Raw genomic sequence first — 16131 nt, forward strand, 5'->3', positions numbered from 1 at the left:
TATCACATTAAATTCCATTGTATTAGCTCAAATTTTATGTAGATTTAAAGAAGACGGGTTTTTTTTATAAAATTATTAAAAATTAAAAAGTTAATGATAAAATTTTCAAAAAATCATACAGTTGATAAGGTAAGGTTATTGTCAATAGATATTTTGCAATAACCCGTCTATTTTTAAAAAAAGTGATTTCAATATAAAGTGAAAACTAAAAATATTAACATTGACCGTTTTACAACTGTAATTTTTCAAAAGTATGGCACTAATAACCTTAACTATATATGTTTGGTGACATTTTATTGTTAATTCAAATTGGTCATTTAAGAGTGGAGTAATCATGTCCAATAATACACACAAAAAAAAAAAGCTAATTAAAACCAATAGCTCTCCTCTACATATAGAAACTAAAATGTTTTTTTAAATATCTTATATTTTTGTCATAACAGTACAATCAAAATAATTATTATTAACGGTAAATTATATTATTTTATGTTACATTACATTTTTATATTATATTTAGTTAAAATATTTTTATGTAAACCTTAAAATTACTATTTAATTATTTTATATCATAGTACAAATAATTGTAATTAAATTTACGCTGACACATAAATATACTATTAAATATAATATAAGCATATTATTATATAGTAAAACAAAAAAAAATGAATAGCTCAATAATGGTGAACCCACAAGAATTAGCCCAAACGACGGAAAACTTTCATCTATAGACTTAGCGATGGCAAACCCAGCACTAGCTCAAAGACTAGAATGGTCAACTTCAAATGACATTTACACCAGTGACCATCTACCTATAATAATCCAGTATATACCAAGACAAAATAACTTTCATCAATTAAACGCAACCAAGTGGAACCTAAAATCCCCCAAATGGGACTTATTTTCTTCAAAACTAGAAAACAAAATAAAATACACTTCAAACTATGAAAATAAAAACATAGAACAACTAACTGAATTTTTAACAGAAGCAATTTTAGAGACAGCGANGCGAATTATATGATGACTTTTAGAGTATACATCATTAGTTAAAAGATAAATTATATGAGTTTTTAAACCATTTATTTCATTTATGACAAAATGCATTATTTTTTTTTTACTTTTTATACCTCACTATGTTTAAAAAGAAAATTAAAATCGAATGGTTAATTAAGTCATTTAAATATATTTAAGACAAATATTTTATAATAGAATCTCATGAGTCATAAAAAAATTAAATGTAAACTTATTACTAAACTATTTCAAGCCAATATTTGTATGGATGATACTTATTATTCCACAATAGTCTAGTTACCCACACATTTTTTTGTTTTGTTTTGACATCTACGAAAATAAAAGCTTTGGGGTTTTCACCTTTAGTAGTAATTTGACATTTTTCCTTTTTGCATATGGGAAAATATTCGTTTGCATCATTAACCTTTGACATTATATCTAATGTAATCAAGTTGCATTTAAATTTTCTTATCTTCTGTGGAATAGAACTGTCGCTTGAACACATTTGGATGTCATCTAAAATATCACGTAGTTATTAATGTTACTAGTAAATAAATTTGAAAATTAACTTTAGAGTAAAAAAACACTTTATAGCACTTTATAAAATGTATATAGTAATAAAATATTCATATATATACTGTAATAAGCATGCAACAAAAATTAAAGTTTTTGCCATCTATTATATCTACTGAACATGAAAAAATTAATTTTTTGGGAATTATGTAAAACAACGATTAAGCAAAAAAATTTGATGAAAATATAGTAAACATTTTAATAGAAATATACATCTTAAAACACAAATTTAATTATTAAATCTATAGAGGAGTACATATTATTTTTAACAAAATTATAGATTTTTTTTTAACTTCAAAGGGAAGCCGAGAAGGTATTAGTTTTACAAAAATGTGCATTTTTTATGTCTGTCCATGATATGTTCAGCTCTTAATGGACTGTTTTTATGGGTTATATATCAAAAGAAGTCGATTTAAATCCAGTTGAACATTTCAGCGTCAAAAATTTAAAAAACCTCTTAATCTTAGATACTTAAAAATATATTTTAAAATTACGCTACCATATTAAATGGAATTTATAAACACATTTGCTATAACTTTTTTTATTAAATATTGATCCTAATGAGAATTTACACAAAATAGATCAGAGACAATAAACTTTTTTTTAGTAATCTCAGTATGAAAATTCCATAAAAAGACTAAGTACAGAATGTTTAAAAGAAACCACTTTCTCACGTAAAAAAATGTTATAAATAAATTTTGAAAATTTTCCAGAACGTCTGCCCTCTTTTAAACTATATTAAATTAATGTTCTTTTAGTTTACTACAATATTTAAAACACAAATATATGAATTATTGTGAAATTTAATAGATTTGAGTATAATTCCTTATGATAGCAATATTAATCACTGATGGTATCATTTGACTATGTCATGATCCAACTGTGCTAGGTTTTTAATTGTAATTTACTTGGGGAGTTCTCAAATTTCCATTGAACAAAATCTTGAATTATTTGTTTTCGCAGTATTACTTGCTTGTCATAATTTAGCAATCTAGGTATTTCTATAAAATTATAATAAAAATAATTGACAGATATTTTTATTGAATTTATAATATTTAAAAGGAATAAAAGGAATTATTTCTTGACAAAAATAAATAATAATTCCTTTTTAAGCTATATGGTTTATATTACAAATAATGTTTTTTGAAAACTTTTCAAATATAATAGAGAGAATTTTAAATTTAGGTATTTCTGTATTAATAATTTAGAAATGAAAAAAGGTCATAATATAACTTTAAATCGTACCAAACACAAATATATAATAAAATATATAAGTATAATGTATTAATAAATATACAGTGTGTTCAATACGTAACAGGTAAATCGTTATAAACAATGAGAACAATAAAAACATGTTTCCTTACTTACTGAATATTCTTTTTAACTATACTACAGTTGGATTAATTTAGTTTCCAATTTGATTATATAAGTATATGATAAGAATATTATATTATAAGAATATTATAAGATAAATAATAAGAATACATTTTATAGTATTTTCAGAGGCAACTCTCATGTATAGATAATTTTTTATAAGAACTTACCTTTTTTAACATCACCCCATTTTGGTGTTAGTATACCTTAAAATAAATATGTTTAAATTATATTTAATTACTAAGATTAAAATTTAACTAAGCATGCAATTATTAAGAATTATTATTATTATAAAGGTTGTAAAATTTAATCAAATATATGTGCGAAAAAATACAAAAGTTATTGTTTTTTTCAATGAAAAAATATTTCAATGCAAGTACAATAAATAAAAAAAAGCGCAAGTTTCATATATACTTATCACGTAAAATCTTACAAATAAATATAATTAATAAAATTTTTTAAATCTATAAAATTTATTTGCTATAAATATGGTTATAAATTTATGAAAAAATCGTTAATTTTTTTAATATTTGAACACTAGACTCCTACGTCCCCACTGCTTTGTGCCTATGTACTATAAATTAAGCAATAAGATACAGTGATACTTCACTTTTTAATTTTATCAATAATAATATTATTTTACTTGTATTATTTTTAATTGATTTTCGAAGAGCTTGTTCTTTTTCCTTGATGTTTATCAAATAATTTCCTGTAATAAACGATTTTTTTCTGATAAAATGAGAAATGAAAGTATTATAATGTATTTTTATTTATATTTTGGTGTTTCCAAAATAAATATAATATTATCGACAGAAAATATTTGATATAAACATGATAAATAAAAAATTGTTATCATATAATTGAATTTCGGTTTAACGAAACAATGTTCATGAGTTTATCCAACTCAAGTAATTGAAATCAACAAACATATTATTTATCCAACTTAAAAATTATAAATTAAATTGTTTGTTATTCTAGTCTAATTATTTAAACTATAATTAAACTGTTCTTCCAAAATGTAATAAAATCATTAGATTTCTATTCCTATAAAAAAACAAAGAAAGTTCTTTCTAATAAGGATAATGAAGTACAATAATTATTGGAACAATTTTTGACAATTGAGGCATGATGTTAAAAAAACAACCCAGTAATTTTATGTATTCCACAAAATACTTAAAAAAATTCAAAATCTATTTGTTTAATAATATATAAGTAGATAATAAATATTATATATATGTAGATTAACTAACAAAAACATCAGTCTGAAACGAATGCCTATGAAATAATTTAAATAATCATAATGTGCCGTCACTAGCCAAAAAGAAAAAAATATATAAAATACACACAACGCTCATAACATAAAAAGTTTACTGTTTACCGACTATATATAATTCTATTAATAACTAAATTTCAACAAACCGGTAACTCAGCTCATAAAATAGTCCGTTAAGTACTTACTTAGTTCTTTTGATGATGATTCTGTAATATGGTTTTATTTAAATCAAATCTTTTAAGTACTCTTGACAAATTTCCAAAGTGTATTAATTATTACTACATACCCAAATGATGAGTTGATGGAAATATTGATAGCAATACATCCCCTTATAAAAAAATATGTAATTAATTTAATACAATATTTTTAATGTGTACATTTGTTAAAGCAACTATATAATAAATACCAAGAGCTCTTTTTAAATTTACCAATATATAAATTTAATTAAAATTTTTATAATAAATGATGAAATATTCCCTGCACTTCTACAAGAGGGGCTAGATCTAATCGTCCTTATTTCTGCAATATATTTAGAACATGTCTAACCTCCGACTATCAACCAGACAGCTGGCAAAAGGTCAGGGTGGTGTTTACACCTTAACTACTATGAAGCCAAATCCTACAGACTAATAAGTCTCACTTCTTTTTTTTTTTAAGCCTATGGAGAAACATAATAATAGGTATATAAAGAGGGACCTCTGAAGGAGAATCTCTGGAAAGACCTAAAGTCTTAAACCAAGAGTTATGTATTAGTTATATATATTAGTGATTAAACCTATGATTCTGTATGATGACTTGGTCTAGTAACTCTCCACTTTTTAGTATAAGATTTTATTGTTTAAAAGTTCTTAAATAAATGTATGGTTACATTTATATTAAATATTATTAATTTTCAAATAAATAAAAAATCAATAATCAAACCTATTGTAGAAAAATTGTATTTTAATACTAAATGTTTGATACTTACCATTAGTTTGCAATAATATTGAAGTTAGTATGAATTCTAGGTCTTCTAAAAAATATTTTAATACTCTTTTAGATAATTTTATAGTACAAAGAAAATCACTGAACTTTGTATAAAGAGAGAGACATGAAGATATGAAATTTCCAATAACGTTTGATCCAATTATCATTTCGTTAAAATCTTTTTAAAGATAATTATTACCTCATGAGACCACGTACAGAGCATATTTTTGTATTATTTAGTACTAATATGAAAATTCAATTTTTATTATACTTAAAATTATGAAATGTACACCTCTACAGGTTACACCCACGCTCTATGTATTAAAAGATTATAACTTCATGAGTACTTGTTTTAAAATGTTTGAAAGTAAGAAGGGCTATTTTAAAATTATGAAAAATTTCAAAAAAAATTTTTAATTTTTATTAGCGAAAAATAATAAAAAAAAATACTTTAAACATAATCTAAGAACACAATAGTTAGTTCTTTAAAAAAAATTTAACAATATGTTCGTCAATATAAGATCAGAGAAACTGTATTAACTAAAAAAAAATTATTTTTTTTATTAAATTGCTTATTTCATTTGTAGAATTGACTATTACAACATTAGAACTCTTAAAGTAGGAAGTTATAGGTTTAGTTAAATTACCTCTAAAGTTACATAGCTAAAACAAAAGTTAACAAAAATAATTGGATAAAAGTATTTGAAAAATGAATTTTCTTTAGTTGATACGTTCCTCTGATCCTACACGTAATAATTGTATGAATAGTTATTTAATTTGTCATATCTTTATGACTTACTCGATATATATATAATATGGTATTAATATTATTATTATGTTATAAACTGCATTTTATAACGTTTTTATTGTTAGCAGTTCACTAAAAATTCATAATAGCCTAAATGAGACAATTTATTAACAAAATTTCGATATCATTATTTAATCAATCAACTAGTATAACATTAAAAACATTTTAATTAAAAATAGAATATATAAAATTACTTACTTTGATTACTAGTTGCAACATTTTTCAGCACGAGATCTGAAAGTAAATTACTTTAGTAAGAACATTAAATATTTATTTAATTTTAAAGAAAAAAATATATAAACTAAGACAAATAAAAATTTGTAAAATGTTATGTCTTACTAGTTTTAGCTATTTCATATGCACATTCTGTTAAAAATATTTATTTCCGTTAAGTATTTTTAGTATTCAATGTGATTTATTAAGTATACAACCCTTATCATTACAAGTTTTTTCTCAAAAATGAACAAAATGTAATAAAAAGTAATGATATTAATTAGTTTTTGGTTATCATTATTTAAAAATAAAAAAACTCAGGACAGTGGAGTTGTGTCATAGTGGGTTTTTGGCATAGTTGGGACAAGCATAGATAAAAATATAAAATAAATAAAAATAATATCAGAAAGTATTTAAAATCACTATTAGGAAAAAATCTTCAAAAAAAAAATTTGTTAAATTTTACAATAATTTATATAATTGTAATTTATTCAAAAATCATTTATTTTTAGCTTCGATGCAAAGCTGAGAAGGTATTAATTTTACTATGATGTTTTTTTTTTGTGTTTGTTACCACTTTTTCTCAGCTTTCACCAAACCGATTACTTTCAACGATACGTCAAGAGATCACAAATCGTATCTAGTCAAAGACATTACCCTCAAATATTTTCCTCGTTCCCCGTAAATGGGGGAAATCTCCAAAAAAATTACAAATTTAAAAATCGCTAATTTTTAAAATTTTTTTTTACTTAAAACTTGTATAACTTTTTTAAAAATGACTAAATCAATATAATTTTTTTTATAGATGCATGATGTCTTTACCTATCATTTGGTATATATTTTTTAAAAATATGACCATTTACCTGCCCACAGGGAGGGATTTAAAATGACAACTTTTTCACAAAAAATTTACTTTTTCAACTTAACTTTTGAAAGTGTTCTGGAAATACTGACACTTTTATATATATATCTTAAATTAATGCTAATGTAATGTACTTTATTATGGAATATAAAATTTCGGACTTTATTTTGTCTTCACGGTGAAAATGGCTACCAAATGCTTTTTTTGTGTGAAAATTCTCGATTTTATATTTTTAACTTTATTATGCTATAACTTATTCAAAAGTGTATGGATCAATACAATTTTTTTATGAGAAATAATATTTATATCCCTCTTTCATTCGACATGTTTTTTTTTAAATATCACCATTTACCTTTATACATTTATACAGGGTGGCCCACCACTCACTGACAACTTAAATAACTTTTGATCCAGTTAATATTTTTAGCTGATTTTTTTTTTAAATAATAGTTATACGTTAGGTCTATAGCTATATCTCAATAATTAATTTTTTACATTTTATTAAAAATATTAATTATTTTTAAATTTTAAATAAAATGTAAAAAAAAAATCTAAGATAGCTATTTTGTAGAGTAGAATTTAAGAAAAATTTTAGTAAAAAAATATCTTATTAATATTCAGTAGTAAATATTCTGTAGCGTTTTGAAGTTTGTGAAAATTTGAATTTTCATGTACTATTTTACGGTATTAAACATTGAAATACGTATTGAGAAAAGGACAGAAGAAAACGCTATCTTTTCAATATACTTTTGAATGAGAGTGATAAGTAATAATTGCCTTATCTAATTTCTTATCATGGTATTTATGCCAAGTTTGTAATGTATACACACTATCATCATATGTATACACAGTAATCATGAAAAGATAGCGTTTTCTTCTGTCCTTTTCTCAATACGTATTTCAATGTTTATAACCGTAAAATAGTACATGAAAATTCAAATTTTCACAAACTTCAAAACGCTACAGAATATTTACTACTGAATATTAATAAGATATTTTTTTACTAAAATTTTTCTTAAATTCTACTCTACAAAATAGCTATCTTAGATTTTTTTTTTACATTTTATTTAAAATTTAAAAATAATTAATATTTTTAATAAAATGTAAAAAAATTAATTATTGAGATATAGCTATAGACCTAACGTATAACTATTATTTAAAAAAAAAATCAGCTAAAAATATTAACTGGATCAAAAGTTATTTAAGTTGTCAGTGAGTGGTGGGCCACCCTGTATATATATTCATATATTACACATATAAATCATAAGACTTGTAATCAGGATATTAATAAGGAAATAGGAATTCGTGTAGCTTTTGGAGTAATTGACCATATTTTTAAAATTAAACACAATCTAAAGATTTGCATCGAAGCGTTGTTTATGATAGTGATTTTAATTACTGTCAGATATCATTGTACTATCATTATACTTGACCCAACTATGCCACGTCATCACTGTGCCGCGACCCCCTGTGCTGGGTTTGTTTTGATTTCATAACGGTTTTTATCATTTCGATTTTGTCTCAATACCGACATGGTACTTTTCATACTAATTAGAATATGAAACAGACGGCCAAATATGACGGTTCCTATATGAAGTTGAATAGTTAGAAATGTATATAAGTTAGTTCTTACACTGCTATATATATATTAAGCTATGATTAGAATTTCAATTTTATATAGGTTAAAATAGAACAGGACGATCCGGAATTTCTAGAAAAGTTATTGCAAAATTAAAAAAAATAAAGAATTTCTACAGAAATTTTGCAATTTTTGATTTTCAAGTCGAATAAGTCATAGAGAAATATTGTGAGAACGTTTATTGAATTTCTGTCTAGCAAAATACTATTTTCGATAAGAGTCTTTTTCCTATGTATATCAAAAAACAATTACATGTATTTATTTTTTATACAACTATACAGGGTGATTTTTTTATCATAACCCACTCAATTACTCGCAGAATAATAATAATTTAAACCTTTTTTTGTTTTATTATCTTTAGTTACACATTATTCTTGAATTTTTAACTATGTAATACTTTTTAAGTTCATCCCTTATGCCTTGGAGGGGGGTCAACTTTGTTTTTTTAAATGGTAACACATATTTTTAATTTAATAAAATGTTTGAGTTTTTAATTTAATAGTAAATGGCATTTGAATTTTTAATATAACTTTATTAGCTTATTAGATATAAACATTTAAAGTTTCAAAATTTTGAGTTAATATACATGTATAATACACATGGGATTGTAAATACAGGTAGCTAATTGGATTTTTATGACATTGCTGTCTCAGTCACGGATTGTTTATTATCAATTATGATTATCAATAGATATACTTTCTGTATTGTCAGTTAGTGTATTTATAAACTCATAACAATGTGCCTTACTACAATTGATAATAACAATGCTGTGTACCTGCTAATATCGATGTTATAAAAAACCAATTAGCTACCTGTATTTGTAATCCCTTGTGTATTATACCTGTATATTAATTCAAAAATTTGAAACTTTAAATGATTATATCTAATAAACGAATTAAGTTATATTAAAAATTCAAATGCCATTTACTATTAAATTAAAAACTCAAACATTTTAATAAATTAAAAATATGTGTTACCATTTAAAAAAACAAAGTTGACCCCCTTACAAGGCATAAGGGATGAACTTAAAAAGTATTACATAGTTAAAAATTCAAGAATAATGTGTAACTAAAGATAATGAAAAAAAAAAATGTTTAAATTATTATTATTCTGCAAGTAATTGAGTGGGTTATGATAAAAAAATCACCCTGTATAATAATCGACTTAGTTTAAATTTTATTGGAGTCTTCTCTAATTTCGAAACAGTTCTTATCGAGTTAGTTAAATAAGGTATAGTTATAACTGTTATGCGCAATGACACGATCCCAATTTTTTCGGAAGGTTTTATAAATTTTATTTCGAAGAAAAGTAGTTAAAATTACCTTGATAAGCAAAACGACATATTTTAAGAATTTTTTCTGTTTTGTAAAAATGGGTTACGACCTCTAATCCTACTACTGGTTGCGCCACTTTTGATAATATTAATATTTTAATAATAAAAATTTAAATAATAATTTTATTTATTACCCATTGGTAGTGTCAAACAATTTTTATTTCCATCAGTTTTAGAGTATATGAGCATCACAAAAGATATCAACAAACTTAAATCTGTCATATTTTATTTTTGTTATATCTATTTAAAATTACAAATTAATTTATATTATATTTCATTAAAAATTCATAAACACACATCATTTACTATAAATTAAGTATATTATATCTTTTATAATAAATGAATGATCAAGAAATTAAATTAAACATTTATTATATACATAATTACCAAAAAAATGAAATTTAAAAAATCAATAACATGATTTATAAAAATGTCAGTGAATAAACATTATAACATTTAGTTTTAATTTGTTTCCAACAAACATAAAAAATATTTTGTTCGAAGAACATAAAAATATATCACAGAAAATAAAATGATGTTACTATATTCAGTTATAAATAAAATAATGTATTTTTTTTTAATTTGTATTGTTTATTTAAGTTAAAGACTAGAACATTCCTAATAAAATAATTGTACATATATAAATGACACGTGGTAAAACGAAGATATTAAAAATTCAGTGGTAAAATTTAATTTGTTTAAATTTATCGATAACATATCGTGTTATCATAAAATCATCTTGAGATACATTAGTTTGTATGTTTATTAGCATTATAAATATTAGTAAACAAATTAAAGTTTTTTCCTTTTTTTCCTTCCATTTCAAAAGTTACATTACGATAATTATATTAATTTTCTATATAATACAATTTTTTTAACTATAAATATTATATAATAACAATTATAAATAATTAATAAAGCTGCTATTTATTTTTGTACATCAGAGGTAAACTATATCAAGTTTATTTTTTTTTTACATCGAGTAAGACAATTTTGAAATATTCATTGAATAAGCATTAGTGTACTGCTGGTGTAAATAATATTCTAATTTAAAACAATGATGTGGTATATATGTTTTAATTATAGATCAAATACGCCTGGTTTTAAACTTAATGAAATCATTTGCTGTATTGCAGCCGTGTAACATATGCTATTGACAGTTGCGCCGTTAAATTATTGACTCAACTACACCAAGCTTCAATAATTTACATTTTCATGATAAATGCATATTTATTTTTGTAAAACTGATTGCAGTAAATATTTGGGTCAAAATATTAACATAAATGTAAACCTAAGAAGCTTTAAACCTTAATAGGAATTTCGCCATTTATTATAAATTTGCTCTTATATTTGGCACGTTATATTTTATTCTGTAAAATATTCACTAACTCCAAAATATGAAAAACACTAAGTAAAATAAAATCTAAAAATAAATCATTTTTTACAACTTCTCATATAAATGGGATACTTTTGATAATCATTTAAAATTTAGTAAGATATAATAAAATATAATAATAAAAATTGATCACTTGTGGCTAGTTAATTAAGTAAAATTAAAACTATATTAAAAATATTATTAATTTAAAAAAACTAAAAAATATTAAAAATATTAAACTCAAAAGCCACAAAAAAATTAATGAAAAGTCGCGGATACGTANTAATTTTTTTAATAAAACATAATTCTGTAGTAGGTTTCCAAAATCCGATAAATCACCTATAGCAATTTTTCCGTAAACTAAAAACAAATTTAAAATTACAATAAGACCTATAAAATATGTCATTTTGGAAAGAGGAACCCTTCTGTTTGTTTGCGTCTACCAAACTTTATTGTTAAGTCATTGTCACCTATCGTTTCTTTTATCACTGGTCAAGTTAATCTGTCGGGGTAGCGGTTATGCGCTTGAAAATCATCGCCCGCTCGCTTTTGGATTGCCTAGCTGTTTACAAATGTTTTTTCGTCGTTTCGTCGAGTCACCTTTTTTATTCAAGCACATTTTTGTCTCACCAAAATTGTCTTTGTCATCTTGTTGACAAATTTGTAACGGTAATACTCATAAATATTGTAGTTTGTAGGAAATTTTGCTTACAACAATTTTTCTCATTAATTCTTAAATCAAGTTTTAAAAACCTCGTGGTTGATTTCAAATTTCTTAGTAAAATACTGGTCTATTGGTAATATAAGTTAATTATTACAAATTTTGTAGTTGTCATGTTGAACAAATATTGTTTAGTAGTACATTTAATAGTCAAAGTCAGAATCTTACGATTATTATTAAAATCAATCACTAGAATTGTAATACTCCATTAATGTGGATGGTAAAACTTTATCCAGTTGAATCTCATAATTGTTTTACTCATTTACAAAATTTCATGCAAAATTAACTATAATTATTAAAATTCATTGTTGACCAGTCTCTAATATTCAATATTTTCATATTTCTTGTCTACACTAACATTTGTAATTACATAAACTTGAATTTCTCTTGTCTTTCAGGAACTAACTGATTTCTTGATTTGAAAAATCACACTAAAACTCACAAAATTGAATATTAGTTGTCAATATCACCTTAAGTTCCTTACATGACAAACTTTATTGATAAATTGTTCCTATTGGTCCCTTACTAGTAGTTTAGGAAATATCTTGCATTTTTATAAATCAAATAATAATTGAACTTTTAATTGTATTACTAGTTTTTAAAGAATAGTTTGGTAATCATTTAAATTCATGCATGTTAGTTTTCTTAGTGGTCAAATTCAACCTTTACACTTTGTAATCATAAAAATAAATTTATCTTGACTTTAGTTTAATTAGTTAATTTTCTATCTAGCTGTTATCTATCAAATTTACCCTATATAATACAGTCTATTAAAAAATATACAAAATAATTTGGTAATTTCACCAATGCGAAATATTGATTTTACTTCTAATAATGATTACAATTGTTCATTAGGAATATTAGTTTGACTTCAATCAAACGATTAAATTTAAATACTCAGTTAGTCTATCGGTTAATGTAGTGCGCCTATATTGTTAAATTTTTTTTTATAATTTTTTGACACATGAAAAAACCTTGTGCCCTAAGCGCGTAAAACACAAGTGTTACCGACTCCGTACATACGTCACTTCCGTATTATATTCTGTATTTGTCAGGTATTATAAAATAAAAAAAAAAATACAAAATCCAGAATTTTAACATAAAAATAGCATATTTTTGAATATGGTGTTCATTTTCATCATGTAGACAAATCCAGAGGTCAAATATTTTTTTTCAAATAATGTATATTACATAAGCTTTAATTTAAGATGTATATAAAAGTGTCAGTATTTCCGGAACACTTTCAAAAAATTAAATTGAAAATGTCCTAGTTTCAATATGCATGTTTAAAGTTTTGACCTCCCTTGTATAAAGAGATATGATCTGATTTAAAAAAAAAGTATGTCAGATGAAAGAGGTATATCAAAAATTATTTATAAAAAATAATAATATTGATCCATACATTTTTCCAAAAGTTATAGCATTATAAAAATAGTTAGTTTTTGTAAAAAAATTTCTATTTTCAATCCCCTCCAATGAGCAGGTTAAGTGTTAGATTTTCAAAAAAATGATATTAAATGAAAAGGGAAATATCTAAGGTCTTAGTATAAAAAAAAATTATGTTGATTTGTTGATTTTTGAAAAAGTTATGGAAGTTTTAAGAAAAAAAAAACCCAGCACAGGGGGGTCGCGGCACAGTGGTGACGTGGCATAGTTGGATCAAGTATAATGATAGTACAATGATATCTGACAGTGATTAAAATCACTATCAAAAATAAACGCTTCGATGTAAATCTTTAGATAGTGTTTAATTTAAAAAAAATTGATGTTTTATTCCAAAAGCTACTTGATCTGCTGGTTCCTTATTAATATCTCGATTAAGATAAAGTATGTCGAATGAAAAAGGGTTTATTAAAAAATATTATTTCTCATAAAAAAATTGTGTGGATCCATAAACTTTTCAATAAGTTATAGCATTATAAAGTTAAATATAATATAAATAATAAAATCGAGAATTTTCACACGAAAATAGCATTCGGTAGCCATTTTCGCCGTGAAGACAAGTCCAGAGGTCAAATTTTTTTTTTTCAAATTAAAGTACATTACATTAGCTTTAATTTAAGATATATATAAAAGTGTCAGACTATCCGGAACATTTTCAAAAATCAAGTTAAAAAAGTTAATTTTTCGTGAAAAAGTTGTCATTTTAAATCCCCCCCTGTGGGCAGGTTAAATGTCAGATTTACAAAAAAAATATACCAAATGATAGGTAAAGACATCAAACATCTCTAAAAAAAAAATTATATTCAAATGTTCATTTTTGAAAAAGTTACGGCAGTTTTTAGTAAAAAAAATTGAAAAAATTTCGAAAATTAGCGATTTTTAAATTTGTAATTTTTTTGGAGGTTTCCCCCATTTACGGGGAACGAGGGAAATTTTTTCAATTTTGAAGGGTAATGTCTTCGACTAGATACGATTTGTGATCTTTTGACGTATCGTTGAAAGAAATCCGTTCGGTGAGAGCTGAGAAAAAGTGGTAACAGACACAAAAAAAAAAAAAAACACATCATAGTAAAACCAATACCTTCTCAGCTTCGCATCGAAGCTAAAACTGAAAAAAATTATAAAATTTATCGATTTTTAAATTTTTATTTTTTTTGGAGATTTTCCCTATTTGCGGGGAACGATGTCAAATTTTTAAGGGTAATGTCTTCAACTAGATACGATTTGTGATCTTTTGACGTATTGTTGAAAGAAATCGGTCCAGTGAGAGCTGAGAAAAAGTGGCAACAACATAAAAAAAAAAAAACACATCATGGTAAAATTAATACCTTCTCAGCTTCGCATCGAAGCTAAAAAATGTCGAAAATTAGCGATTTTTAAATTTGTAATTTTTTTGGATATAACCCCCATTTACGGGGAACGAGGGAAATTTTTTCTATTTTTGAGAGTTATGTCTTCGACTAGATACGATTTGTTATCTTTTGACGTATTGTTTATCAAATTTGGTCCAGCGTGATAAAACATCATAATCCTAAAACATATCATAATAAAATAGTATCTTCTCAACTTCGCATCAAAGCTAAAAAATGTGCGCATGAAAGGAAAATGTAAGTCACTTAAAATATATTATCAAAAACAAAATTTTTTTCAAAGATGGTTTAGGTTTATCTGTAGATATACTTACAGCAGCTTATTACTTTGATATATGCACATACATGTCTGAATACTAGCACTTGAGTTTATAATGGAATTGAATAAAGTAACTAATAACAATTTAGGTTGATACAGCCTTAATCTGTGGCATAATTTATAAAACAGATCAAAACAATAGATAAAGTTTATTCATAAATAATCAAATATCCTTAAGTTTAACAAGTGTTTATTTGAGACGATTAACAGAAATTTTTATATAATAATATGATTTATGACTAATATTATTTAAAACTTATTATAAATAAATATTTAATTCAATAAGCTACAAAAATTAAGTAAAATTTTCAGATTGGTACTTCGGGAACAATGCTAACATCGGTACTATGTCTTTACTATGAATTAAAGATTTTTTAATTTTTTATTAATATTTTTAATATATTCTTAATTTTAGACAATTTTTTATCGAATATTAGATGATCACAATTTACATTGTCTGTATTATACGTTGTTTTAATATTGGTATGTTAGTATGTTTTCTATATTGAGTTCATTTGGTTATTTAATTAATTTAAAATAAATTTTTTTTTTTTTTTATTAAATGCTAAATATAATAATTAAATAATATAATTATAAATGCTTAAATGACTGAAAAAGGTAACGAGAAAGAATTACTTTTTAAAAAAGCTGACTCAAGTCCTTGATAACTTGATTGAATTTTTTTTTATAAATATTGAAGTAAGGATTCATTTTATAAAAGAAATCAAAAGTGAAAAAAACTGATGAACAAAAACAAATATGTCATTGAGGACCCTTTAGATTAAAAATTACGGTGAACCTTTTTTTCCCAATCCGATGCTATAAAGTAGAGTCAATATGATAAATAATTGAAT

General features: G+C 23.9%; 1 protein-coding gene and 1 long non-coding RNA gene across 3 annotated transcripts in view; one reads left to right on the forward strand and one right to left on the reverse strand.

Annotated features, from left to right (window-relative positions):
• Nucleotides 1-1079: 1079 nt before the first annotated feature.
• LOC126898835 (uncharacterized) lies at nt 1080-10521 on the reverse strand. Of its 2 annotated transcripts, XM_050673237.1 has the most exons (11): nt 10437-10521; nt 10184-10289; nt 6342-6368; nt 6201-6236; nt 5196-5240; nt 4515-4556; nt 4414-4434; nt 3599-3664; nt 3126-3161; nt 2490-2582; nt 1081-1524 (listed from the first exon to the last, which is right to left on the reverse strand). In XM_050673237.1, the coding sequence occupies exons 2-11, from the start codon at nt 10269-10271 to the stop codon at nt 1247-1249; spliced, it is 732 nt and encodes a 243-aa protein (XP_050529194.1). In that variant the 5' UTR covers nt 10272-10289; nt 10437-10521; the 3' UTR covers nt 1081-1246. The 2 variants fall into 2 exon arrangements, with proteins under 2 accessions (XP_050529195.1, XP_050529194.1); XM_050673238.1 differs by lacking the exons at nt 6342-6368; nt 10437-10521 and having other exon boundaries at nt 1080-1524; nt 10184-10370.
• A 3865-nt stretch (nt 10522-14386) lies between these two features.
• Nucleotides 14387-16131, forward strand: part of LOC126898908 (uncharacterized) — a 132392-nt gene continuing 130647 nt past the window's right edge. The window contains exon 1 of the long non-coding RNA XR_007702428.1: nt 14387-14773. This is a non-coding gene — a long non-coding RNA (uncharacterized LOC126898908). The remainder of the gene's footprint in view (nt 14774-16131) is intronic.

Source organism: Daktulosphaira vitifoliae, unplaced genomic scaffold (genome assembly GCF_025091365.1).
Source record: "Daktulosphaira vitifoliae isolate Bord-2020 unplaced genomic scaffold, ASM2509136v1 Scaffold_2, whole genome shotgun sequence".
Lineage (NCBI taxonomy): Eukaryota > Metazoa > Arthropoda > Insecta > Hemiptera > Phylloxeridae > Daktulosphaira > Daktulosphaira vitifoliae.

Excerpts from the sequence above, each read along its gene's own strand:
- LOC126898835 (XM_050673237.1), bottom strand. The coding sequence starts at position 10,271 with ATGACAGATTTAAGTTTGTTGATATCTTTTGTGATGCTCATATACTCT. Across the intron at positions 6,369-10,183 it reads TTGTTTGACACTACCAATGG|AATGTGCATATGAAATAGCT; the intron begins GTAATAAATAAA and ends TATTTTTAACAG. Across the intron at positions 5,241-6,200 it reads TGTTGCAACTAGTAATCAAA|AAGACCTAGAATTCATACTA; the intron begins GTAAGTAATTTT and ends AATATTTTTTAG.